Source organism: Dama dama, chromosome 24 (genome assembly GCF_033118175.1).
Source record: "Dama dama isolate Ldn47 chromosome 24, ASM3311817v1, whole genome shotgun sequence".
Lineage (NCBI taxonomy): Eukaryota > Metazoa > Chordata > Mammalia > Artiodactyla > Cervidae > Dama > Dama dama.
In genome coordinates this window covers 64,517,336-64,543,872 of record NC_083704.1, presented here as the reverse complement: position 1 = coordinate 64,543,872, position 26,537 = coordinate 64,517,336, and the positions used below count along the sequence as shown (strand labels likewise).

At 61.6% G+C, this 26,537-nt stretch overlaps 1 protein-coding gene across 1 annotated transcript; it reads left to right on the top strand.

Annotated features, from left to right (window-relative positions):
* Positions 1–4,244: 4,244 nt before the first annotated feature.
* ALDH1L1 (aldehyde dehydrogenase 1 family member L1) lies at positions 4,245–24,660 on the top strand. The gene is made up of 22 exons (XM_061127606.1): positions 4,245–4,371; positions 5,582–5,816; positions 6,334–6,499; positions 7,638–7,739; positions 8,210–8,299; positions 9,658–9,795; positions 11,588–11,713; positions 12,072–12,163; positions 12,742–12,889; positions 14,237–14,356; positions 15,165–15,292; positions 15,846–15,996; positions 16,149–16,219; positions 17,735–17,840; positions 19,075–19,162; positions 19,531–19,624; positions 20,938–21,037; positions 21,107–21,209; positions 21,752–21,913; positions 22,902–23,007; positions 23,459–23,658; positions 24,449–24,660. Exons 1-22 carry the CDS (start codon positions 4,245–4,247, stop codon positions 24,502–24,504), a joined length of 2,709 nt encoding a protein of 902 aa, XP_060983589.1. The 3' UTR covers positions 24,505–24,660.
* Positions 24,661–26,537: the final 1,877 nt, after the last annotated feature.

Genomic DNA, 26,537 nt, shown 5'->3' with positions numbered 1-26,537 from the left:
AAAGTACATTAGGGTGTGATCTGCGCTAACATTAAAAAAAAAGCTAAGATCATGGCATCCGGTCCCATCACTTCATGCCAAACAGATGGGAGAAAAGTGGACACAACGACAGATTTTACTTTCTTGTGCTCCAAAATCATTGTAGACAATGACTACAGCCATGAAATTAAAAGTCGCTTGCTCCTTGGAAAGAAAGCTATGGCAAACCTAGAAAGCGTTAAAGAAGCAGAGACATTACTTTGCCAAGAAAGGTCTGTCTGGTCAAAGCTATGGTTTTTCCAGTGGTCGTGTATGGATGTGAGAGCCGGACCATAAAGAAGGCTGAGACTGAAAGCTGTGTAGTGTATCTGACTCTTTGCGACCCCCTGGACTGTAGCCTACCAGGCTCCTCTGTCCACGGGATTCTCCAGGCCAGAATACTGGAGCGGGTAGCAGTTCCCTTCTCCAGGGGATCTTCCCAACCCAGGGATCGAACTCAGGTCTCCTGCATTGCAAGTGGATTCTTTACTCTCTGAGCCACTAGGGAAGCCCCAAGAAGGCTGGGCACCAAAGGACTGATGTTTTCAAACTGCGGTGCTGGAGAAAACTCTTGAGAATACCCTGGACTGCGAGGAGATCAAACCAGTCCATCCTAAAGGAAATCAACCCTGAATATTCATTGGAAGAACTAATGGTGAATCTGAAGCTCCAATACATTGGGCCACCTGATGCCAAGAGCCGACTCATTGGAAAAGACTCTGATGCTGGGAAATATTGAAGGTAGGAGATGGGGACAACTGAGAATGAGATGGTTGGATGGCATCGTCGACTCAATGGACAGGAATTTAAGCAAACTCCGGGAGATAGGAGCCTGGTGTGCTGCAGTCCACGGGGTTGCAAAGAGTCAGATATGGCTGAGTGACTGAACAGCAACTGTGCTATGAATGTAGGAAGGGAGGGGGGCTGGGGCCACAGGAGACCTTCCCTGAGGGTCCTCACGTTCAGCCATGTATTCCACAAATTTTATTGAGCACCTGTTAAACACAAGGGCCTTCCCAGGTGGCTCAGTGGTAAAGAATCTGCCTGCCAATGCAGGAGACTCAGTATTCTTGCCCTTAAAATCCCACAGACAGAGCAGCCTGGTGGACTGCAGTCCATGAGGTGGCCAAGAGTCGGACAGGACTTAGCAACTGAACGGGAACACAGAACACCAGGCCCTGGGTGCTGGGGATCCCTGCAGACCGTGCAGTGGGAGAGACAGTCGGCCAGATGACCTCTGAGCCTGTGATAAACCTGTGGCTGAGAGGGTGCAGAAGCACCCTGAAGCTCTCCGTGGTCACGTGGTGGGGAGGGGGGGGGGTCTGTCTTAGTGGGTATGTGGTTGGGGAAAGCTTCCCTTAGGATGTGACCTTGAAGTCGGGGCCTCCCGAGGTACAGTGGGTCTCTCCAGAAAGACATGACCGCAAAGTGGGAAGTTCCCAGGCCAGTGAGTGAAGTTACTGCCTCAGGGGGCCACTGTCCTCGGGTCAAGTCAGCCCTGCCGAGACCGACCGCCGCGGGCCCTTCTCACAGCCTGTGACTCCTGGAAGGGTCCACCCTACCCCTTGGCGTGACTTCCCGCCAGCCCCGCGCCCCTCCCCTCTGGGGTTCTGGCCTTGGCCGGGGCTCCAGGACTGGCGGGGACCGGCCCCACCTCTCCGCCGCCCAGGCCAAGTCAGCGCCAGCGCCGTCCCCTGCCCGGACCTGGACTCAGAGGTCCCTCTGGACAGTCAGGCTTGCGCTCCTCCGTGCGTGGTGAGTCCCCGGGAGGCAGGCAGGGAGGCTGACCCGCTCGCGCTCTGGGGCTCCAGGCTCTGGGCCCGCGGTGGGGACGCGAGCGGGGATTCCGCTGGGGCCGGCAGAGGCTCCCAGCCTGGCTGGGGGTCCTCTGGCCGCAGGACCGCGGTGAGGGGCCGGGCGGCCGGGGGATCGCGCGGGAGGGACGCAGGAGGGGAAAAGGCACTTCCCTAAGCCCACCGCGGTGGGCAGCATCATCAGTCCCGCTTCCAGGAGAGAGAACGGAGGCTGGAGGAGAGAGGCGACCAGAGGGTCCTTCCGCCTCCTAAGGCCCTCACCCCATTTGCAGGACAGGGGATGGTCCGCCCTGATTGGCCAGAGCTGGGGGCCGGGCGCGAGGACCTCTCGTGATTGGACAGCTCCAGCCCACCTGCCGCGGTCCTTCCCGCTGGGAGGAGCCGGGACCCCAGACCCTAGCGAGGGGGTGGGGGTAGCCCCCTTCCTGGTCTGGGGATTGCATTACCCAAGCTGCTCACAGCCCGTGCCCTCCCGGGGTCTGTCAGGACCCTCACCTGCCAGCTGCCTGGGGGAGACAGGCACCCCTGCCAGGTACCCCAGTTCTCCCGCACCCTCAATTTTCCAGAAATCGGGCCACTTTCTTAAGCCCTGGATCTTAGTTTCTTGGGCTAAAATTGAGGGGGGTATAATAATAGCCCTCAGCGGCTGAGGCCAATTCTGAAAATCAGGGGCCTGTGCCTGACGCTGGCCACAGACCCTCCGCGAATCTCCCCTCTGTGAACCTTCCCAATGGCGCTGGGAGATGCCCCTGTCCTACTAGAAGACAAGGAAATCTTGAACCCAGGGCAACTACGCGGTGGCCCATCCCCCGGCCCAGGACCGTGGGAAGGGCTGCGGATGGAGCATGACCCTGCAGGTTGAGGGGTGGCGAGTGTGTGGACCACCAGGTGCCCAGCTGGAATGACTGCAGGCGCGGAAGTGGCGCTGGGCCAGCAAAGGGCAGCTGGGGACCGACGCCTGTGGCTGACTGCCCAGCTCAAGGGCCTTCCGACCGCAGCTCAGAACAGGGGCCTTGAGCAGGGCCTGGCCACTGGGCGGGCTGCCTGGGGAGTCCGAGGGGCCCCCTGCTGCAGACGCAGCCTCACAGCGTCCCTGAGCCCTGCAGGAGGAGGCCCTCCAGGGGCTTTGGGTCTCCTCCCTCCTCCACTCGCCGCCCCCCGACCTGACCCTCCTTGTGCCAGAGCTCAAGGCGGGCAGTCCCCACCCACGGCTCCTGCCCGCCAGCTCCACAGTGGCTTTCCTGACCCTCCCTCCCTGCTTCCAGAGGGACCTTCTCTGTCCTATTAGTTTTCCACAAGTAATATACACCCAATACTTTAAAAAACAACATTCTGGTAATAAAAAGATAATTATGGCTATCAAAAGACTTCCAAACCCCCAAACCCTGCCTGGTGACTCTTAATATTTCTGTGTGAGTCCTTCCAGGCTTTACTCTGCCAAACACATGTGTGCAAATACATGCACCACACACACAGCACATACACCGCACACGCACACACCACACACACAGCACATACACTGCACACGCACTACACACAAACACCTCCCATATACACACCGTTCTCACCCATTCAACAGCGCCTTGTGCAGAGTTTTTAATCTTGATGACACCCAGCTTATTTTTGTCTTTTTCACACCTTTGGTGTTGAATCTGAAAAGCACCACACACTGGGTGTTCTCCTCTGTTGTCCCTAGAAGTTTCGTACGTCTGCATTTTACATTCACATCTGTGGTGCATTTCCAGTTACTTTTTGTGAAGACTGTTGATGTGTATCTGGGCTCATCTTTTGCATGTGGGTGTCTAGCAGTTCCAGCAACATTTGTAGAGGAGACTGCCTTTGCTCCTCTGTCAAACAACCAGAAGGTGAAAAGAAGGTGTGCAGGAACTTGGAGGAGGCAAAGATTTCTTAAACAGAATACAAAGCCCATTCAGCATAAAGGGAGACTTTGGTGCAGGGTACTATGTTCAGTTTAAGAACTTGGGTTCATCCAAAGGCACCATGGAGTGGACAGGCCCCAAGCCCCCAGCCCCGGCCTGTGGCTGGAAGCCTTTGAGGAGCCGCTTCCTCATCAGCAAATGAGGAGACAGAAGCTGATGTGACTTGACTGAGGTCGCAGGGTTGGTTAGTTGCAGAGATGCACTCGGATGACCCGGGAGGACACGGCACACAGCGCTGGGCTGGGGGCTCCGGGGGTCGGGGGGTGGTCCAGGGTCTGTGACAGCACGCCACTTACCCCTGCGGCCCCTCCTTCTGTCCCCCAGGCGGACCCCTCCCCGCAGTAGCTGGCCGTCCTGGGTGCCCAGAGCTGGGCCCAGGGGTTGGGGTGGAACAGGTGGGCTGCCCCTTGGGCCAGCGAGCCCTGTGGGACGCTGTGTCCCTTGCCCAGGTCCTCCCACCCGGCCCACTGCCATGAAGATTGCAGTGATCGGACAGAGCCTGTTTGGCCAGGAGGTCTACTGCCGCCTGCGGGAGGAGGGCCACGAAGTGGTGGGCGTGTTCACTGTGCCCGACAAGGACGGGAAGGCAGACCCCCTCGGTGAGTGGGTCCTGGTGGGCGGTGGAGGCAGCAGGGCCTGCGGGTCTTGTGTGGGCTTCCCCGGCCTGAAGTGACCACACATGGTCCTCCCTGGGTCCTGCTCAGGGCCCACTGACCGCCGGGCTTTTCTGGGACAAAGTGGATCACATGGACGGGTGGTGGAGAAGGCCGGCCTGCACCCAGGACCCCACAGCCTGAGCACCCCGGCTCCCCTCTCCCCTCACCCAGGCTCTGAAGGGGCTGCCGGACGGGAATCACCACGGTCAGGTTCTTGGACGTGAGCGTGCCCTGCGCCCCGTCTCTGGTGGGGGCACCTGTTGAGCAGAGGCCCCTGACCCACCCGCAGCCCCAGAGTTTCTGCCCCCAGGATGGGACGGGGCCTGGGAGTCTGCACCTCTGACAAGCTCCCGGGGATGCACCCCTTCTCCAGGAGGAACACGGTGTGAGAATCACTGCTGAGCTGGGGCCTCAGCTAGAGGGCTGGGCCTTCAGGCCAGCCCCGGGTCCTCCTCAGGCCTGAATGTTTCAGTATGGGGGGCCCGATTCTGTAGGAAGAGGGGGTTCCCGCGACGGAGCGCTGCGGGCCGGGGCGCCTCCATGCTGCACCTGGCCCAGCGCAGCCTGTGACTGTGGCCCCTGCCCCGGGGGCAGCAGAGGGTCCAGGTCTAGTCCGCTCATGCTGACCCGCCTCCCTGCACACAGGGCAAGGCCGAGGGGGTCACTAGGGCCACGCGGCAGCCGTGTGTGACGGAGCTGTCACACCTGTCCCCAGACCTGCTGGGGAGCGCTGACAGGTGCAGGCCGAGGAGAGGGCCCAGGGCATTGTGCCCGCAGGGGCAGGGGCGCGGCAGGGCAGATGCGGCGGGGGGGTGCTGCATCCTTAAACCTGAGACATGGGGACCATGCATCAGAGCCGGGGGGCAGGGAGACCCACTCGTGGGGCCTGTAGGTAAAGAGGTCAGGGGCCACGCAGGCATCTGGGAGATGGAGGCGCTCAGAGGTCCTGGCGGTCGGCAGGGTCAGTCCAGGCAAAGGCATCCCCGAGGCTGGCCCTGGCTGGGGCCATCGCTCCATGCTGCCCTGCAGAGCCTGGCTAGGCGGCAGGGCTGTTGGGAGGGACAGGCCTAGAGAGGGGTGCAGGAGCCCCCCCACCCCACAGGCAGGCAGGGGCTCAGAGGCTGGGGGTGGACTCTCACCTGCTGTCCCACAGGCCTGAAGGCTGAGCAGGATGGCGTGCCGGTGTTCAAGTTCCCCCGCTGGCGGGCCAAGGGGCGGGCCCTGCCCGACGTGGTGGCGCAGTACGGGGCCCTGGGAGCCGAGCTGAACGTTCTGCCCTTCTGCAGCCAGTTCATCCCCATGGAGGTCATCAGCGCCCCCCGGCATGGCTCCATCATCTACCACCCGAGCCTGCTGCCGCGCCACCGGGGCGCCTCCGCCATCAACTGGTGAGACAGGCCGGCCGCCCAGGGGTCCGCGGCTGCGCTCCAGGGCCCCCGAGGGGTCAGCGCTGCCAGACGCCGCCCACCCCGCCCCTCCCCACCTGGAGAGAGAAAAAGACGGACTAGAGACACCAGGAGCAGACAGCTCTAGATGAGAGGGCGAGAGTCTGCAGGGTGGAGCCATCAGAGGCGCCATCAGGGAGGCAGGCATCTGAGCCGGAAGAGAGGGCAGGCTTGTAGCCGGACCAGTTGGGACGCAGCCCCCTGACCTCGAGGCACATCTCCTCGCTTCGCTGGGCCTCAGTCTCCTTATCTGTAGAAGGGGCATGCGAGGCTGTTACACGGCAAGGAGGATTAAGTTACAAGGGCATTAGGGCTTCTATAGCATGGTACCTGGCACGCGGTTGCATCAGTAAACACCGTTTTCCTTCTTTCATCCTCCCCTGGGGAGGCGGGGAAGCCCCCAGGCCCCCTTTTCCACGGTCCTTCCTTCTGGACTCAGGTGTCACTCTTCCGTCCCTAGGACCCTCATCCATGGGGACAAGAAAGGGGGGTTTACCATCTTCTGGGCAGATGATGGTCTGGACACCGGGGACCTTCTGCTTCAGAAGGAGTGTGAGGTCCTCCCGGATGACACCGTCAGCTCCCTGTACAACCGCTTTCTCTTCCCCGAAGGCGTCAAAGGCATGGTAAGGCAGGGCCGTGCACTCACCCCAGGGCTCCCAGTGCCAGCTACTGCCCTGAGCTGGCTGGGGTCTGCAGGTGGGAGGGACTCTCATTTCAAGGCTTCACAGAGGCTGGGTTAGAACATGTAATGGATGCTCTCGAACTGAGGTGCTGGAGAAGATGCTTGAGAGTCCCTTGGACTGCAAGAAGATCCAGCCAGTCCATCCTAAAGGAGATCAGTCCTGAATATTCATTGGAAAGACTGATGCTGAAGCTTCAATCCTTTGGCCACCTGATGCCAAGAGCTGACGCACTGGAAAAGACCCTGATGCTGGGAAAGATTGAGGGCAGGAGGAGAAGGGGACGACAGAGGATGAGATGGTTGGATGGCATCACTGACTCAATGGACATGAATCAGAGAAAACTCTGGGAGATGGTGAAGGAGAGGGAGACCTGGTGTGCTGCAGTCCACGGGGTCGCAAAGAGACAGACCCAGCTGAGTGACTGAACGACGACACTGTTCTGTTAGATGGGACTCACGTACAGCTGTTAGAACAACTCAACAAACCTTGGCCAAAAAGGCACATTTTGGGCTCCTCTCCGAGAGGAGACTCCAGACAGGGACCTCTTCAGGCCTGGTTGGACCCAGAGGCTCGGGCCTGTTCCTTCACCCTGACTCTACTTGCCTGTTTGATTAGCTTCCTCCTCACATTGGCCGCCCTTGGTCAGGAGGAGGAGTTGTCCCTGGTGGCTCAAGGGCCACACCTCCTGATTCCAGGGGACAAGAAACCCTCTCTCCCCAAGAATTTATGAATGGAAAGTCCTTGGAGGCGCTCAGGAGCTGGAGGCGGAGGGCAGACCCGAGGGGTTGATTTCGGAGCCGTTGTGCAGCCCCAAAGGGCAGCGCATCCAGCAGGGGAGGAGGCGGGACAGGGGCAGACGGGGGCGTCTCCATAGCTCAGCGGGGGCCGCCCCCTGGGCCTCCTCCTGGGCCCCGCTTTCAGCCATGGATCCACCTGCTCCCAAAGCAGACCCCGTGGTGCCTGTCCCGAGCCGGGCGTGGTGCTGGGTGGGTCTATGCAATCCCACAGTTCAGACCGTGAGCCCAGGGCCGAGGGGAGGGTCCTGACGCCTCGAACACCCCCACCCCCCACCTCCCAGGTTCAGGCTGTGAAGCTGATCTCCGAGGGCAAAGCCCCCAGACTCCCTCAGCCGGAGGAGGGCGCCACCTATGAGGGGATTCAGAGGAAGGAGACTGCCAGGGTGAGCGCCAACAGACCGGGCATCTGCACTCTCCCCGGTTCCTCTCTAGGGAGGGCGGGGGCCCCAGGGAGACTGGCTGGCGGGGGGTGGGGGGGCGTTGGGCTCCTGGGGGCTGCCCCAGTCGGGGAGCCCAGGGGGGCACAGGGCTGGGTCCCTGACCGGGGTTAAGGGACCTGGTGAGCCCTGTGTGTCGGGCCCTGGTCCTTGTGACCACAGAGCGTCCTCTTCCCACAAACCATGCTGTACTTCACATCCCGTCAAAGACCAAGGGTCCACGTGCACCCAGAGCCGAGGCCCCAGGTGGAGGCCAGCCCAGCTCTGGGACTCAGGGGAAGCCGGGCTCCTCAGCCCATCCCCAGGGCTCCACCCAGTGTCAGGAGTGTCCATGGGGAGGAGGGGAGGCCGGGGGTGGGGCCCCAGGGTTCGGGGTGCAGGGAGGGACCGCTAAGCACACACATCCTGCCCCGCAGATCGACTGGGACCAGCCCGCAGAGGCCATTCATAACTGGATCCGTGGAAATGACAAGGTGCCGGGTGCCTGGACAGAGGCCTGTGGGCAGGTGTGTCCCTGCGACCAGGACGGCCGTGCTCCTGGGCCCCCTGCTGCTAAACTGCGGGAAGGTGTGAGCTACATGGTCACAGGCACTGGCAGACCCCAGCCCCAGCCCCCTGGGTCCTGGAGGGGTGGGGTCCACACACACGAGGCCTTCGGGCCAGGCAGCAGCTCTGGGGTCAGACTTTCACCCCCTGGCGATCGAAAGTTCCGAAACAACAGAAGTGAAAACAGTGAATCACCAACGTGGTACTTAGTACCTGTGTGCTGAGCACTCACAGAAAAGACGGTTCAGAGCCGAGAGGCCCCAGACCATGCACGGTCTGCTGACATGAAGCAGGTTACACGGTGAGGAGGCAGTGACTCTGCGCTTTCCAAGGCCCGTCTCCGTTTAGACAGCATATTAAAAAGCAGAGACGTTAGTTTGCCAACAAAGGTCTGTTTAGTCAAACCTATGGCTTTTCTAGTAGTTGTGTATGGATGTGAGAGTTGGACTATAAAGAAAGCTGAGCACCGAAGAATTGATGCTTTTGAACTGTGCTGTTGGAGAAGACTCTTGAGAGTCCCTTGGACTGCAAGGAGATCCAACCAGTCCATCCTAAAGGAGATCAGTCCTGAATATTCATCGGAAGGACTGATGCTGAAGCTGAAACTCCAATCCTTTGGCCACCTGATGCGAAGAACTGACTCACTGGAAAAGACCCTGATGCTGAGAAAGATTGAAGGTGGGAGGAGAAGGGGACGACAGAGGATGAGATGGTTGGATGGCATCACTGACTCGATGGACATGAGTTTGAGCAAGCTCCAGGAGTTGGTGATGGACAGGGGAGCTTGGCATGCTGCAGTCCATGGGGTCGCAAAGAGTTGGACACGACTGAGTGACTGAACTGAACTGAACTGAGTAGCCCTCAGAGACCCCAGTCCAACCCTGACTCGCCTTCGCCCTGGGGGCACGGGGGCTTCAGCCAGGCCCTTTTGAGGACAGCCCTGTCCTCCACGAAGCCCCTGACCGTCCGAACCCCTGCTCATGGGCGGGCTTCCCAGACCACCCGGGGTCTCTGGCCTTGCCACCACCAGCCCCCTTTGCACCGCCGCCAGGGCGTGGAGCGTCCCCAGGCAGGCACGCCCTCAGTACCGGCTGAGCACACTCTCTGCAGGTGTCTGACCCCGGGCTTGGAGGTCACGGTCCCATGGGAGGTGGGAGGGGCCCCCTCTGCAGCCTCCCGCCTGCCCAGGTCTCATCTGTGCTCCGGGCACTGATACCTGGGCTGTCACAGGCCGTCATCCCCCGCCGGCTCAGCCCCTCCTGGTGGGCCACGGGGGCTCCCCTCTCATCTCCACCTTCCGGTTTCCGGTCCCCAACAGAAGCTGACGTTTTTCAACTCGACGCTGAGCACCGCGGGCCTGGAGCCTGAGGGAGAGGACCTGCCCATCCCGGGCGCCCACCGGCCGGGGGTGGTCACCAAAGCGGGCCTCGTCCTCTTCGGGAACGACGGCCGGATGGTAAGGGTGCTGCTGTGACTCCTGGTCTGTACTGTGGGCTCAGGCCCCGCAGGGAGACCCCTAGCCATTCTGGAGAAAACCGGGAAAGGAGACCACAGAATCCAGGAGGGAAGACCCTCACCTGCTGGGTCAGCCACTTTTCCATCCCAGGAAGGCCTGCCCCGGGCTCTTACTGACCAGGTGCCCTGTCCGAGCTGGGGACCCTGGGGTGCATCAGAGTTGGGGGGTCTTATCCAGAGAACCCTGTGCCCGGGCCTTGTCTCAGCCCAGCAGAGTCCAGGTGCACATAGCATGCAGAGTTTCCTTCTCTTTGAATAAAAGTTCCGCCGGTCACATAAGCTGCTCTGACCCACTTTAGCAACTGCAGCTCAGGGTGACACGTAGGATTTACGCAGCTAAATATTTATGTGTGCTTGAAAGCCACACTCTGTTTAAAGCAATTGAGTTCTCCCCACAGCTGTATGAGATCCGTGTTAGCATTTCACCATTTGACCAAGTAGAAAACTGAAGCAAAGAAATTCAGATCCCCTGTCTATTGTTATCCATGCACGTGACACTCACCGCACCAGGTGGTGGACAGGTGGCCTGGGCCCTAAGGTACCGGGGGCAGCAAAGCAGGAGGGCAGGCAGGGTCTCGGGGCACTAGGGGAGCTCCAGGGGACTCTGCGGATGCTGAACGTATGGTGGCAGCCGCGCGAACAGGCCAGGGTGGGAAGCAGCTTGGCTTGGACCAGTGAGAGCTCGCTCTGGGTGCCCGTCCTGCTGGCCCGAGGCTGCCTGCGGGTTGCAGCGCCTGGGTGACCCTTCGTGGGCAGCACTGAAGTTGAACGAGGGCATCTGTCTCAGGCCAGGTTCCCGCAGCAGATCCAGGAGGGAGCATGTACGTTCGGGTTATGGAAGGAGGCAGCTCGGGAGGAGGACAGTGGTCACAGAGAGGCAGGCCTCTCTGCTGACCATGACCAAGCTTAGCTGCCAGCCACAGTGGAGGACAGGGCCCAGGCGTAGGTCCTGGTGCAGCCACAGGAGGAAGGCACCAGCCACGTGGATTTGGGCTGCATCTTCCCTGACATCCCTAAGGGAACCGCAAGGCCTAGAGGCAGCCGTGATGGCCCTGGGATGAGGGTCTTTCAGGAGCGTCCAGCTGGGCTTGGCTGGGCTGGGGCTCCAGAGCATGCATGGAGGCAGCAGTCGGGGGAAGGGGGTGGTGAGCAGGGAGCCCAGCTCCAGTTCTGGGGGGCGTCACTCTTCACAGAGCGTCTCACCCGGCAGGCACGTCCTCTGCCGTGAGCACACACACTCCCCGACCCAGAGGGAGCCTCTGATGACCAGGGCCAGTCTCCACGCAGTTTCTGCAAGCTGGGGGCTGGGTGCTGGATGACTAGCTGTTTTCTCCATTGGCCTTCAAGGCAGTTCTGGGATGACTTCCGTCTCACATGCAGGCATCGGTTTAATAGAATAATATAGCCATTGCTGTTGTGAGTCACTTAGTCGTGTCCAAGTCTCTGTGACCCCGTGAACTGCAGCCGGTCAGGCTCCTCTGTTCATGGGATTCTCCAGGCAGGAATACTGGAGCTGGCTGCCATTTCCTTCTCCAAGTACAGCCATCATGGGTTTTCAAGCCTGAGAGTGTGCTGGGATGGAGGACACGGGTTCCCCCCGACCACTGCCCACACCCCCCGACTGTCTGGTCTCCTCATGCCCTGCCTGCGTCCAGGCCTGCCTAGGGGAGAATGGGGGCGAGTGCATGCCTGCCGCGGGGCGGCTCAGGGGCACTGACGGCCTCCCGTTACAGCTGCTGGTGAAGAACATCCAGCTGGAGGACGGGAAGATGATCCCAGCTGCGCACTTCTTCGGGCGGGCGGACAGCAGTGCCCTGGAGCTGACAGAGGAGGAGCTGGGCACCGCAGAGGCCGTGCGGGTGAGGAGCAGACAGGGCTGCGGGGGGGGTGGGGGGGTGGGTGCGGCGGGAGGCGTACGTGCACTGGGTGTGTGTTCTGCTGGGGGCGGGCCGTGCACATCCTGAGTCCGTGTGTCCTGGCCTCAGGCATGCCGTGGTTCTGTCTTCAGGATGTCCCCTGGCCCTACTTCCTCTGCTGGGTCCCACCCCCCAACAGCAAGAGGGCCTGCGGCTGGGTGCTGGGAGGGAGGCAGTCACCCCAGGACCATCCAGCCCAGGGTTCAGCAGAGCCCAGAGGGGACAGGCCAACCCGGGGCCAGGCTACAACAGGGGCTGCCTTCTGGGCCCGGGAGCCTATTCTCACCACCCTGCCCTCCAGGGTGCCTGGAAGCGGATCCTCCCCAGCGTGCCAGAGGTGGACGAGTCCACGGACTTCTTCAAGTCAGGGGCCGCATCCGTGGACGTCGTCAGGTGAGGCGGGGGGCGGGGGTGGAGCCCCCGGGGTCTCTGGGTCGGAAGTCACCCCCAAACTGAGGAGCAGGCACTGTGTAGGTCAGAGATCCAGAAAGGATGCGGGTGTGCAGGCCTGAGCCTACCCGGCGTGGGACAGCTGGTGGGCGGGTGCGTCCATCCCCCATGGGGTCGCAGCCCCGGAGCAGCCACTCTGGGCCTGGACATGTAGCTGGTGGCTCACGGCTCTGCAAGCAGGAGCCCAGCAAGCAGACAGATGAGGACCACTGCCCCAAAAGGTCTCGGCATGCACAGGGCAGGGCAGGGGGCTGAGGCCCCACCATCACGGGAAGAAGAGCAAACTGTATGCAGCAGTTTTAAAGCAATCGCAAGCCCTCCTGAAGCAACTGATCACGAGTTAGTACTGATAGAGCCGGAACTTGAACCCAGAGCCTCTGAATCCACAAACTGGGCTTTCAAGACTGATTCTAGACCAAAACCCATGCTCTGGGTGCTGAGCGGAGCCACCAGCTCTGCTGAGAGAAGGGCAGGACCCCAGGCCTTGTCCAGTCTCCCATTCTCCCCCTTCTGTCCTCCAGGCTGGTGGAGGAAGTCAAGGAGCTGTGTGAAGGCCTGGAACTGGAAAATGAAGATGTCTACATGGCAACCACCTTTGGGGACTTCATCCAGCTGTTAGTGAGAAGGCTGCGAGGGGACGACAAGGAGACCGAGGGCCCCATCGACTACGTGAGTCCCGGGAGCCCTGCAGACAGGCCTGGGTGCGTGGGCCGTGTGACTCTGCACACCCCACAAGCACCCACATCTGTGGGTCCACAGGGACACCTGGGGAAGCCTGGGCATCCGGAAGGCCAGGACTCCACGAGCCTGCCCTTTGGTGACCAAGCTCCCCTTGGTAACTCCACGCAGCCTGAAGATGCCAGGCAGCGGGGCAGACTCTACAGAGGATGCTGCTGTCTAAGATTCAGGGCAGGAAACAGGGTGTCGAGGAGACATGTCCACAGTGCATCTCTCCTGCCCCCTTCTCTGCTGGCGGTTTTCTGGTGTGGCCTCCAGCTCCCGTCCTGCACCCCTGCTGATCCTCACCCCTCGTTCGGGTTCCACCACCTCCTCCCTTCGTCCTGATCCAGCGACGGCAGTGGTTTCCTGCTGCGCTCAGCCTCTGGCCTGACTCACCGTTTCTCAGCTCTTCCATCACCTGGGTGACCAGTCACTGCATTAAAGGCCTTTGGTTGACGCAGGAGAGAGAGAGACTGAGTGAGAGAGAGAGGAGAATTGGGAATGGTTTCCCAAGAAGGGCTTCCCTGGTGGCTCAGCTGGTAAAGAATCCACCTGCAATGCGGGAGACCTGAGTTTGATCCCTGGGTTGGGAAGCTCCCCTGGAGAAGGGAAAGGCTACCCATTCCAGTATTCTGGCCTGGAGAATTCCATGGACTGTATAGTCCATGGGGTCACAAAGAGTCAGACACGACTGAGTGACTTTCGCACTTTTCGCTTCCAAGAAGGAAAACAAATGACCCTGTACATTCAGCTCGTGTGTGCAGTGTGAGGAAGTAACACAGATCTGTTTGTAAAGAAACTCTGTGAAAACCACCCTTGGGGTGTCTCGTTAGGCTACTGCTCCTACAGGAATGAGCTTTGTGATGGTTTGTCTGGCTGGGAGTTTGGAGCAAGGCTGATGAAGGAAGGCCAGGTGACCAGGGTGGACGCCAGGCTGGCCTTGGGCTGTGGACACTAGAGGAGACGCCCCCCGGTGGCCCCGTGTGCGTGCGATGCGCTGGGGGCCGTGTCACGTACCGTGTCTGTTGCTGCTGTCGCTTCCTGAGTGTGGAGCCCAAGGGTCGGGGCTTGGGTGGCTCCGGCCGGCAGGCTGGCCCTGCGTCTCTGTCTCAGAAGTCACCTCTGCCCCACATGACGGCCCCGGGCAGCAGGGCTGGATCTGTGAGGAGACCCCAGGCCTCTGCTTGTGTGCTGAAGGGTTGCGGGGGCAAGTAGTACCCATGTCTCTGGCGGGGGGGCAGTCCCTGCCTGTCAGGGATGCCCCTGTAGCTCCAGCCTGCCATCCTTGCCACCCAGGTGGAAAAAGCCGTGAACAAGCTGACCCTCCGGATGCCCCACCAGCTGTTCATTGGGGGCGCGTTTGTGGACGCCGAGGGCGGCAAGACCTACGAGACCATCAACCCGACAGACGGAAGTGTGAGTGCAGGCCCGGGGCCCTCGCCCCCACCACCCTCTGTGACCCCTCCGGGCCCTCTCCTGTCCACTGACACCCCGCCTCGCGTCGGGAGGCCCCCTCCCCTCCCCCTCGCCCCCGCAATCAGGAGCCCCCCACCCCCTCGACATCGGGAAGCCCTCAGCATCCCAGGCTCTCAGAATCCTTGACTGTGGCCGTCAGGCATCAGAGCACACATGGTCATGTTCACACACACACACACACACACACACACGCGTGTTCCAGGGTGGACACACTCCCACACACGCACACCTGCAGAGGACCGGGCCCCGAGGGGCTTAAAGAGATTAACAGGCGGGCCACGTGGACCCAGACAAGGACCCCCGGGCGAGCCTGTCAGGGACTGTCACCACCTCCAGGCCAGCGTTGGGGACCCTGAGCAGGAGGCCATGTGGATGCCTGGGCTGTGGGCTCGGAGACGCCAGCCTCAGCGCCCCGCCCCGGCCCATCCAGGTGGAGGCCTGAGCCGCGGGGCAGGTGGGCACCCTCAGGGCACAGGATCCAGGGGCTCGGGCGGGCGTATTAAGAAACAGGCCTCCCAACCGGGACCCACTCAGCGTGTGGGTCAGCTTCTGCTCTTGTTGGAGGACACTGAGCCGCCCCTGGCCTGCAGCTGCAGTCTGGGTCTGTCGCCCTGTTTGGCATCGGGGCGGCAAAGGCCCCAGGGGACATGGAAACACAGCCTGTCCCGCCAGCTGCGCCCCCCCAGCCCAGCCTTCCCTGCAGGGCCCCTGGGGGCCCAGAGGCCTTCAGGGCTCGGCTCCCCCGCAGGTTCTCTGCCAGGTGTCCCTGGCCCAGGTCAGCGACGTGGACAAGGCCGTGGCTGCGGCGAAGGACGCCTTTGAGAATGGCCTGTGGGGGAAGATCAGCGCGCGGGACCGGGGCCGCCTCCTGTACAGGTGTGAGCCCCGCCCCCATCCCCGTTCCCAAGGCGCAGGGATGCTTCTGGGGGGAAGGACTCGTGACTGCACAGCCCATGGCTCCCAGGGGAGGACTGTCTTATGGCACGTCCCCCTCCTGGTGAAGCCCGGGGAGGACTCGGGGTGCTCCTGCTCATGGCCAGTCAGCCAGACAGGAGCTGGGGGCTGCCTCCCTGGGGGTCCCTGGAGGGGCCAGCGAGCTGGGAGCAGACGGGATTGCTGGGGCCATGCTGGTGGCCGGGGCGGAAGGATGGGTCAGCTGCCTTCAAGGCTGAGGGCGGCTCTGGACGGGTGGTCTCCACCTGCCCCCCAACCCTGCCCCCAAAGGTAAGGCCCTCACATGGGGGGGCGTCCCACCTCCCAGGAACCCACAGCCGCCCCTCACACCCCTCCAGCCAAGGGAACACCATCCCATCTCACAGATGAGGACATGGAGGCCAGAGACCGAGTGGGGGGCAGACCCCCAAGAGGGCAGGCAGGCGGTGCCAGCCTGAGGCCAGCGCCCCCTCCATGCCCCTCGCCACCACCCTAGGCTGGCAGAGCTCATGGAGCAGCACCAGGAGGAGCTGGCCACCATCGAGGCCCTGGACGCGGGCGCCGTCTACACACTGGCCCTGAAGACGCATGTGGGCATGTCCGTCCAGACCTTCCGCTACTTCGCTGGCTGGTGTGACAAGATCCAGGTGGGGCTCTGAGCGCCTCAGCCATCCCGTCTGATGCCTGCTGGGGCCTCAGGACAGGCAGTCCCATCCCGCCCTGGGCCCGGGTGCAAGGAGCTGCCCTGGGGCGGGGTACGGCCAGAGCCCCCCCAGTGACACCACTGCTGCTTCTCCAGGGCTCCACCATCCCCATCAACCAGGCCAGACCCAACCGGAACCTGACCATGACCCGGAGGGAGCCCATCGGGTGAGTCACGGGCCAGGCACTTCCAGAAATGCGTGTGGGGGCTCAGAGGTCCCTCCCTGGCCACGTGTTTCTCACGTGTTTCTGAGCCTGGTGGCTCAGATGGTAAAATCGTCTGCTTGCAATGCTGGAGACCCGGGTTCAACCCCTGGGTCAGGAAGATCCCCTGGAGAAGGAAATGGCAACCCACTCCAGTACTCTTGCCTGGAAAATTCCATGGATGGAGGAACCTTGTAGACTACAGTCTGTGGGGTCGCAAGGAGTTGGACAGGACTGAGCAACTTCACTTTCACTCTTCATTCCTTTGCCAACCCTGCCTGCCAGACAACTTGTTTCCAGATAAGGTCACACCCTCAGACAGAGCTGCAGGCACAACCCAGCCCTGGCGGCTGCAAGTCTCTGCAGGGCTTCAGCTTTGGAGCCCCCAGCCCAGCCCTCCTTCTCCCTGGGCTCTCGCCCGCTCCCTCTCAAGCCTGTGCCTCTGGGTCTGCCCGGTGTGTCTGGGGTGGGCACCAGCTTTCCTAACCCCTCAGCACACCCCACCACTCCTAGGAATGTGTGTGAGCCCCAGGCTGGCTCCAGTCTGCCCTGCACTCCTGCTCTGCCGGCCATGTGGCCACTTACTGACCGGTCTGCCCTTGGTCTCTGAGCACCCTCCTCCCACTGCTGGGCTCAGCCAGGCTTTCCTTTGGGGAAACATTCTCTGACGATGGTGGAGAAGATGGTGATGAAAACGATGGTGAAGAAGGTGACGAAGAAGAAAATAGAAGTGGTGAAGATAATAGTGAAAATGATGGTGATGAAGACAATGGTGAAGACAGCAGTGAGAGTGAGGAAACAGCGATCACCTGGTCTTCGAGGGGCTCCCATGGGGATGAGCTCGTCTCACTGACCGCAGCGAGGGGTTGCCATCTCCAGGTTCTACAGGGCCACGTGGTGTCATCAGTAGGTCTCCTAGGTCATGGGGTCCCTCCGTGGAGACACCGCCCAGCCAGAAGCTTCTCTGGGACGAGGGGCGGCACCGACGCTGGACCCCACCGCTCAGCACAGTGTCAGGCTTCGTCCTTCTCATTCCCATGGTGATGGCCCTGGCCTAATGCCCAGGAGGACCCTCATCCACACCCACCCAAGTGACACTTGACCATCTCTCATCCTCCTGCCCACACACGACCTCTGACCCTCTCTCATGGCCGCCTGTCCACCCCTGTGGTCCCAGACAGTCTCCCCGGCCCTGCCTGTCCCCACCCGTGCCCGCCTGCTGTCACCCTCCTCCTCGGGCGGCCCCTTCCAGGCTGCATCCCTAGAAGGTGCCCCAGCAGAAACCGCAGAGTCCTCTGCCATCACCCCTGCTGGGCAGGGGCTGCTGCAGACGGGGCACACCGCCCCATCCGGCCTGGGCAGGCAGCTGCGTGCTGGCCCTGGGCAGGGCCTAGCCTGGAGGGGAGGGAGGCGGCTGCGAGGTCTGGGCGGGGACCCCGGGGGAGCCGACAGACGAAGGCCAGCCTCCCTCCCCAACAGGGTCTGTGGCATCATCATCCCCTGGAACTACCCCCTGATGATGCTGTCCTGGAAGACGGCCGCCTGCCTGGCCGCGGGCAACACAGTGGTGATCAAGCCTGCCCAGGTGGGTGCGGGCACGGCCCGGGGCCCATGGGCTTGGAGGGCGTGGGCAGGGGCAGGCCACAGGCCCCTGCGAGCCCCACACGCCCCCCACCCCGCATGGGCAGGGAGGAGAGGGCTCTGCAGGTGACGGCAGCCTGCGAGGCCCAGCTCTCAGGGCAGACTTGGTGTGTGTGGGTCTCGGGGCCGGATCAGGCTGGCCGGACCGTGTGCAGCCACTCGGTGAGCGTCCACAGCTTTTCTGGGGACACCAGCTCAGCCCCCCTGTGGACCCCAGGACCCAGGCTCTGGGCGCTGAGCCTGGGGCATCTATTGTTAAAGCTGGGGCTTCAAACCCCAAACATCTCGGGGAAGTTCCTGTGTGTCCTCCACCTGGGCCTCTCGGGGAAGCCCCGTGATGGGGTGCCTCTCGGGGGAGCCACGTGACGGGGTCCTTGCACTGAAGGGGCCTGAGCAGCGTGGCCTGTGGTGGGATCACCCCACGAGCCGCCATCCTTCATCCGGACTTCAGAGAGATCTGTTAGGAGCTGCAGGCCTGATGCTGGGGCAGTGGGCCGGGGTGTCTCACTCCCTCAGCTCCTTTGGGGCGGTTGGGGCCTCAAGGATATTAACACAACAGAAACCAGTGAAATGATACCTGCTCACCAGAGTCCTGCACTCCTCAGGCATTTTAACACACAATGAATTCCCCACTGACTTGCACACACATCTGCTCATGGAAGCATTGCCGCAGCCCCTGAGGTGACCCTTAACTTCTCCCTTGAGGCTGGGGGGCTGCTGACAGGTAAAGGCAGTGGTCCCTGGAGTGTTCACTGGCCCAGCCCCTCAGGGTCCAAGCACCCACCCAGGCACCACTCAGCCTGAGGCCCAGTGGGGTGCGGGGCGCGGACCCCCGCACCAGGCTTCCCCCAGACTGGGGGGCGTGGAGGCAGGTTGGCCACAGCAGCATCACACAGGGCGGGCGGGGTGAGGCTGCGCACAGAGGAGCTCTCGGAGGCCAGCGGGCACAGGCAGCGGCAGAGGAGGGCCAGTGGTCCTGAGGGCTAGGGAGAGGCATGCCCTCGGCCTCTGGGTGTGGCCCTGGCACCCCGGGGCTTGGCACATACAGGTGGAGGTGGGGGAAGGTGCGGGCCCAGGCCTGGCATGGGGCTGCGGGGGAAGTCGCTGAGGTGAGCGGCCTGGTGCCTGGCTCCCACTGCCCAGCCCTCTGGACCTGACCACCTGTCCCGCATCCTCAGGTCACCCCGCTCACGGCCTTGAAGTTTGCAGAGCTGACCCTGAAGGCGGGCATCCCGAAGGGTGTGGTCAATGTCCTGCCGGGATCTGGTACGGCTGGGGATGGGGCACAAGGCCTGCTGCGTGACACGCCCCAACATGCAGGTGGCAGTGGGGGTGCTGCCTGGGGGAGCCCCAGGGCTAGGGGACTCCTGGATGGGGGTTGGCGAGTCTGACTGTTGGCTGCAGCCGCTGACTGCGAGGAGAGGCTGTTGACCGAATGGGGAACACGGAGGGGGAGCAAGACTGGGGAAGCTGAGGAGTTGACTCTCAGATACGCTGAATTTGAGAGGCTGGAAGACCTCCCAGTGGAGGTTCTGAGCCCCTGGGGAGGACAGGCGTGTCTGGCCCTGGGTGGCTAGAAACAGGTGGCCTGGCTCCATGGCTGCCCTGACCCACCCCCCGCCCACCCCGCACAGGCTCACTGGTCGGCCAGAGACTGTCGGACCACCCGGACGTGCGGAAGATTGGGTTCACAGGGTCCACCGAGGTCGGCAAGCACATCATGAAAAGGTAGGTGGTGGAGAGGGCGGAGGGGCCGGGGGCCGCGGGCCAGGGGTCTCCATGCCCTCCTTCTGGGGTCAGCCTGAAGGGAGAGAGGGTTGGTGGGGGGCCGCGAGAGCAAGGCCTGTGCTGGGATGGTGAGGGAGGGGAGGGGGTGCGGGCCTGGCCTCACGGGGACCCTCCAGCGCAGACCCTCAGCTGCTCTTCTGAGTGACCCCGCATTGGAGCTGCCCTCAGCCCCCATGTCCCGTGTCTCCTACCCCATGTCCCGTGTCCCCCACCCAGTGTCCCATTCCCCTTGTCCCCCACCGCATGTCCCCTGTCCCGTGTCCCATGTCCCCCACCCCATGTCCCCTGTCCCATGTCCCGTTTCCCATGTCCTGTTTCCCATGTCCCCATCCCACATCCCCTGTCCTGTTTCCCATGACCCCCACCCCATGTCCCCTGTCCCATGTCCCATGTCCCCTGTCCCATGTCCCGTGTCCCCCACCGCATGTCCCCTGTCCCGTGTCCCATGTCCCGTGTCCCATGTCCAGTGTCCCCCACCCCATGTCCCATTTTCCATGTCCCATTTCCCATGTCCCCCACCGCATGTCCCCTGTCCCATGTCCCAAGTCCCGTGTCCCCCACCCCATATCCCCGTCCCGTGTCCCATGTCCCATTTCCCATGTCCCCTTCTCATGTCCTGTGTCCCCCACCCTGTGTCCCCTATCCCGTGTCCCGTGTCCCGTGTCCTGTGTCCCCTATCCCATGTCCCGTGTCCCGTGTCCTGTGTCCCTCACCCCATGTCCCGTGTCCCATGTCCTGTGTCCCGTGTCCCGTGTCCTGTGTCTCCCATCCCGTGTCCCGTGTCCCGTGTCCTGTGTCTCCCATCCCGTGTCCCATGTCCCGTGTCCTGTGTCCCGTGTCCCGTGTCCTGTGTCCCCTATCCCATGTCCCATGTCCCATGCCCTGTGTCCCTCACCCCATGTCCTGTGTCCTGTGTCCCGTGTCCCATGTCTCCCACCCCATGTCCTGTGTCCCATGTCCCGTATCCTGTGTCTCCCATCCCATGTCCCGTGTCCCATGTCTCCCATCCCGTGTCCTGTGTCCCATGTCCCGTGTCCTGTGTCCTGTGTCTCCCATCCCATGTCCCGTGTCCCGTGTCCTGTGTCCCTCACCCCATGTCCTGTGTCCTGTGTCCCGTGTCCCCCACCCCGTGTCCTATGTCCCGTGTCCTGTGTCCCATGTCCCATGTCTCCCATCCCCTATCCCGTGTCCCGAGTCTCGTGTCCCGTGTCCCCCACCCCGTGTCCCAGCCCACCTCCCCCTGTCCCTTTCAGCTGTGCCCTGAGCAACGTGAAGAAGGTCTCCCTGGAGCTGGGTGGGAAGTCACCCCTCCTCATCTTTGCAGACTGTGACCTGGGCAAGGCCGTGCAGATGGTGAGCACTGCGGGGGGTGGGGGGCTGCCTCGGGGGTTGTAACCCAGTGCTGTCCTCCCCTCCACACAGGGCATGAGCTCCGTCTTCTTCAACAAAGGCGAGAACTGCATCGCCGCTGGCCGGCTCTTTGTGGAGGACTCCATCCACGACCAGTTTGTGCGGAGAGTGGTAGGTCCCATTGCCAGGACTGACGCTGCCCGCTCGCCAGCTGCAGGGCATTGGGGGCCAGGGAGGGCCGGGCAGTGCAGTCTGGTGCCAGCCACTTGGGTCTTGGACCCCTCAGGGCGGCCGTGACAAGTCTTCCCTGGTCTTCAGTATTTCAGCAAGAAGCAGCAGCCCCATGGCTCCAACCCACATGCTGTCTCTCCCTGCCCTGCCCCTGCACCCCTCTCTGCACACCTGCCCTCTCCCCTCTGTGCACACCTGCCCGCCAGACTCCTGCCCTCATCCTTGCACACCTGCCCCCTCCCTGCACGCCTGCACCATCCCAGCTCCCACACCAAGCTCAGATGCCCTTGAACAGAGGGTGCATTTGAGGTTCCAACCCAGAAGGCAGGTTGGAACTAGAGCATGGCTCCAGAGGCCAGCGTCTGGCGTGTGGCCTTTCCGGGGCCCAGTGGTCGGTCGCCACAGATGTGCATGGGGGAGGCGGGTCAGGTGCTGCTGGTGGTCAGGAGCCCGGGCAGCACTGACCAGGAGGGCGTCTGCAGGTAGAGGAGGTGGGGAAGATGAAGATTGGCAACCCCCTGGACCGGGACACCAGCCACGGGCCGCAGAATCACCGGGCCCACCTGCGGAAGCTGCAGGAGTACTGCCAGCGCGGCATGGCGGAGGGGGCCACGCTGGTGTGCGGCGGGAAGCAGGTTCCGCGGCCAGGTCAGAGCCCTTCGGGCTGGCAGCGGGCGGCACGGCCTCTAGGGCAGTGTCTGGGCAGGCCCCTGCAGTCGGGCTCCCGGACTTCCACTCCCCCACCTAGGACCTCAGGGGTGGGGGAGCTTGGCTATTGGGACACCTGCTAGGTCAGGTGTAGGGCCTGCACACAGCCTCCTCCCAGCTGGAGGTCAGACCCCAACATGCAGCTCTCCGTGGCAGGGCAGAGAGGGGTGGGAGCGGGAGGGGTAGCAGGGCACAGAGACTGGCCTGTGGGGCTTCAACAGCTGGGGACACATTTCCTTTCCAGACAAGTGAATACAGGCCACACCCACACCCTATGAGTCAACAAGTGTCCATACATAATACATGTTTTAAAAATTACAATTGCTGTTATAATTTGTAAATATATATAAATATAGAATATTTTATTAAATTAATAGGGGCTTCCCTGGTGGCTCAGAGGGTAAAGATGGATTTGATCCCTGGATCAGGAAGATCCCCTGGAGGAAGGGCATGGCAACCCACTGCAGAATTCTGGCCTGGAGAATCCCAGGGACAGAGGAGTCTAGTGAGCTACAGTCTATAGGGTTGCAGTCAGACACGACTAAGCAACTAACAACACTATTAAATTTATCTTTTTGTTGTTGTTCTTCTAAACAGTAGAGAAAAAACTTCAAATCTCTTGATTTTCCCTAAATTGGGTCAAATTCAATCTCAGTCCAGCGGGTCTCAGGGCCCATGACTCTGTGTCCAGAGGTGAAATAGTTAGAGAAAGCCTTTCTGATGCCAGAAGTGTTTCCGTGGAGTGGCCAGGGCCTGTGGGGCGGTAGTCGGGATGGGAGGAGGTGTGTCCGGCTGAGAGCACTGGCCCCTGGTGGTGGGTGGAGCAGCTCCATCATGGGGTGTGTGGTTGAAAGGCCGTGAGGCTTGTGGCCGGTGTGCAGGAGCAGGGGAGATGCTGGAGGGTCTCGAATCCCTCGTCTCCCCCCAGGCTTCTTCTTCGAGCCAACGGTCTTCACAGACGTGCAGGACCACATGTTCATAGCCCGGGAGGAGTCCTTTGGGCCCATCATGATCATCTCTCGGTTTGCCAACGGGTAGGGGTCCCACTTAGGCCTCTTCAGAGCCCGTCCTGTTCACTGGGGTTTTCACGCAAGCTGCGGGGAGGGAGCTCGGACCAGTGGGGCTGTGGACGCAGCCAGACGCTGCAGAGTCCTCTTGGCAGAGGAGGAGGCCCTGGCTGGGATGGCTGCAGGGCCTCAGGCCCTCTGGGGGTGTCCTCCATATCTCTCTGGGCGGCTCCATAGCGCGCTGGCTTCCGCCCTGAGTCCCAACAGCTGCATCGTGAGCCGGCCAAACCTCAGGGGCCCGCACAGCAGCCCTCACTTATTTTGCTCGTGAACCTGCGGTGTGGTTGGCAGGACTGGCCGTTCTTGGCCCTGTGCTCTGTCGGGCTCCGCCTGGGGCGGGGGTGCAGGCCTCTTGGTGCCCTCCGTCCAGGGCTGGGCCATGCCCTCCTCACAGAGGCCCTCCTGGCTTTCCCTGCAGTGATGTGGACGGGGTGCTGACTCGGGCCAACGCCACGGAGTTCGGCCTGGCCTCTGGCGTCTTCACCAGGGACATCAACAAGGCCCTGTACATCAGCGACAAGCTGGAGGCTGGCACCGTGTTCATCAACACATACAACAAGACAGACGTGGCCGCTCCCTTCGGAGGGTTCAAGCAGTCAGGGTTTGGCAAAGACCTGGGTAAGCCAGTCATGCTTGCTTTCATTTATTCATTCAACAAACACCCGTTAGAGGCCGCTCAGCCCAAGGACCAGGGTAGAGCTGACAATATGGCCACTTACTTCTTCCTGGGAGCCGACAGGCCAGTGACCAAGGCAGGGAGTCATATCCTGCTAGAAGCTGTCCAGACAGTGGTCTGAACAGGAAGCTGGACAGTGGCTTGAGCTGGGGGCTGGGTCAGCCTCCCAGAGGAGGTGTCCCTGGGCCAAGACCTGAGCGGCTGGAGGATCTGCTGTTGGCCCTGCAGAGAGAGGCTGAGTGCGCGCGTGGGCCGGGGGGCAGGCAAGGGCAAGATCAAGGGGGCCTGGGAGCCCATATCAGGCTCAGGCTTCATCCTCAGAGCGGGAGCCTGTGGGGGCCGAGCAAACCCGAGAGGATGATGTGCGTGCCAAGGCAGAGAGGGTGGCACTGGGCCCAGCCTTCCCAAGGAAGCAGACCTCTGCCCGGCGCCCCCCTTTCCCTGGCCGCTAGTGGCTTGGGGTGGCTCCCACCCCCCACCCTGCCACTGTGGAAGCCGGTGACTGGGGGCTGGATCCTGTGGGGGATCGGCTCCGGTGCCCAGCTTGGGGGGAGTGGGCAGCAACGTGCGGGAGAGCAGCAGGGCCCCTAGGATCCATGGGAAGACGGGGGTCTGGGAGGTAACATGGGGAGCGGGGGTCCTGAGATGACCACAGCACCGGGCACGCCAGCGCCGCCCACCAGAGCAGCTGCTGGGACCGTGACGTTGCCCCTGGCGTGGGGTTTCTTGCAGGAGAAGCGGCCCTGAACGAGTACCTGCGGGTCAAGACAGTTACCTTTGAGTACTGAGGAGGGTCTCAGGACCGTCCCCAGCTGTGGCTCGACCCTGAATGCAGTGGAAGCCTCTGGCCTGCACCCCTGTCCCCATCCGGGACCCCCACCTTGCCCAATCCATGTGACCTCGATCAGGAAGTGACCCCATGCGAATAAACGTCCTGGCCAGTACCCATGTCCCTGCCTGTCCGCGTGCCCTGGCTCTTGGGCTCTGTCCCCTGCCTGGGGCCTGTTGTGGAGACGCGCCGTAGAGGGGACCCACCCTGTCCAAAGTGGCTGTGACCTGCCTCTCCAGCCCTGACTGTCTCCCCTCTCTGGAGGATGGGGTTGGGGCAGAACTGAGAGTTGGAGCTCCTGGTCCTGGCTGGGTCTTTCTGGTGAGCAGCCCACCAGGAGCCCCCAGAGTTGCCCCAATAAACAGATGCTCCTAGTGTTCCTTTCACTTTGGGCATGGCAGGGGCTCGGGGGCTGTGTGCCAGGACCTCGGGGGCAGAGTCCTGTGTGCAGTCTCTATTATCTCACAGGAAGGAGCACAGACTGAGTTATCTACATTTGTTTGCCTTTATTCCTCCTTTCCTAACTCCCAGATTTTATCTGGGCTCATGGATGCCTGAAGGGGGCAGAGTTACCAGCCTCCTCTGCAGCCGGACGGTGGTCATGGCGCCCCTTTGAGTGGACAGAGCTCCAGGGGACGTGGAGCCTGCCAGTCCCGAGGCCCAGCTCTGAGGGGAGTCAGGGCTCAGGCTGTCCCCACTGGGGCGAGTGTGGACCCGGTGATGGGCGTTTTCCTAACAAGCAGATGTGGCTGTAGCAGGGGGCTGGGGTGGGGGAGGAGACACCACTGAACACCCGCCGTCACAGAGGGGACCCGCCGGCAGCCTGTCCCACCCGTGGGGAGAGTGAACCTGCCCCCTCTCTGTATAATGTATAAATGCGCTTATCCTCACCACGTTACAGAAGCGTTCCAGGCAGTTTAGAAAAATAATACTATTAAAATACTCATGAGAGAACCAGGGCAGAGAGTGTGCGGTGGGAAGGTAGGCAGGAGACACCCACGGGGAAACTCAACCTGCTTCTAAAGCTGGAGAAGCATCAAAGCGTCCCAGCTGCTGTGAGGAGGAGGAGACCTGGCCAGCGACCTGACCCACGGCGTCTGTGGGACAGAAACAGACTCGCTTTTCTGGAGGAGAGAGAGAAATTCATCTTACAAATCCTCCTGAAACATATTAGTTCTCCTAAAACTGCAGTGACCACCTTCTTACATGATTTTACACAGGGTGGTGATGAAATCAAATCCACATTTTAAGGCAAGATGAGAAAAATGTAAGCAAACATCACCAGCATCAGAACGCTCTCATCTCAGAATGCTCTCATCTCAGAACGCTCTCATCTTGCTGAACCGAAACTCAGAGTTTCAGTGACCATGGAGCTGAGCTGTTGCTTCCCTCCAGGAGGAAAAAGGCCCACACTGCCCACCGCAGATCTGTGCGTATTCGCTACACAGGACACAGTACAGTTCAGAACTTTGAGTAATCCGTGTCATGGCTCAGTCCTAACACAGTCACGTTCCATCACACTTCGAGCGTTCACGCTTCCACGCTCAGAGGTTCTGCAGTGGATTCGAGTGTGTATGGAGGGGTCCCCAGATCTCCCAGCGGTTCTGACACCAGCTGGGTCAGCTCAAGCCAGTCCTGACTCCATCTCCCTGGAGGCAGGGAGACTTAGCCCCAAGAGACTCCCACTTCAGACACCAGCTGGGGGTCCTCAGTGGAGCTCGGTCCTGACACTGTCTCCCTCAGGCTAAGGGCACGATCCTGCGAGGCTCTCCCCGCCCCCAGCCTCAGGTGGGCACGTGTGGTCCTGACCCACCCACCGGCTGCAGAGCGGAGTGACCCACCCCCACCGCCCACCCCTCCACGACCCCCTCTGCAGGTCCAGTTACTTTGCCAGAGGAGCTCACAGAATTCAGGAACACTTTGCTTGCTAGATCGTAGGTTTTTCTTATATTAGTAAAAGGCTGCCTCAGGAACAGGCAGGTGGCAGAGACA

What these genes read in the sequence shown, in the direction of transcription:
- ALDH1L1 (XM_061127606.1), top strand. Translation starts at nt 4,245, where the DNA reads ATGAAGATTGCAGTGATCGGACAGAGCCTGTTTGGCCAGGAGGTCTAC. An exon ending in CGGGGCCGCCTCCTGTACAG is followed by an intron (nt 15,293 to 15,845) that starts GTGTGAGCCCCG and finishes CCACCACCCTAG; the next exon opens with GCTGGCAGAGCTCATGGAGC. An exon ending in GCTGGTGTGACAAGATCCAG is followed by an intron (nt 15,997 to 16,148) that starts GTGGGGCTCTGA and finishes CTGCTTCTCCAG; the next exon opens with GGCTCCACCATCCCCATCAA.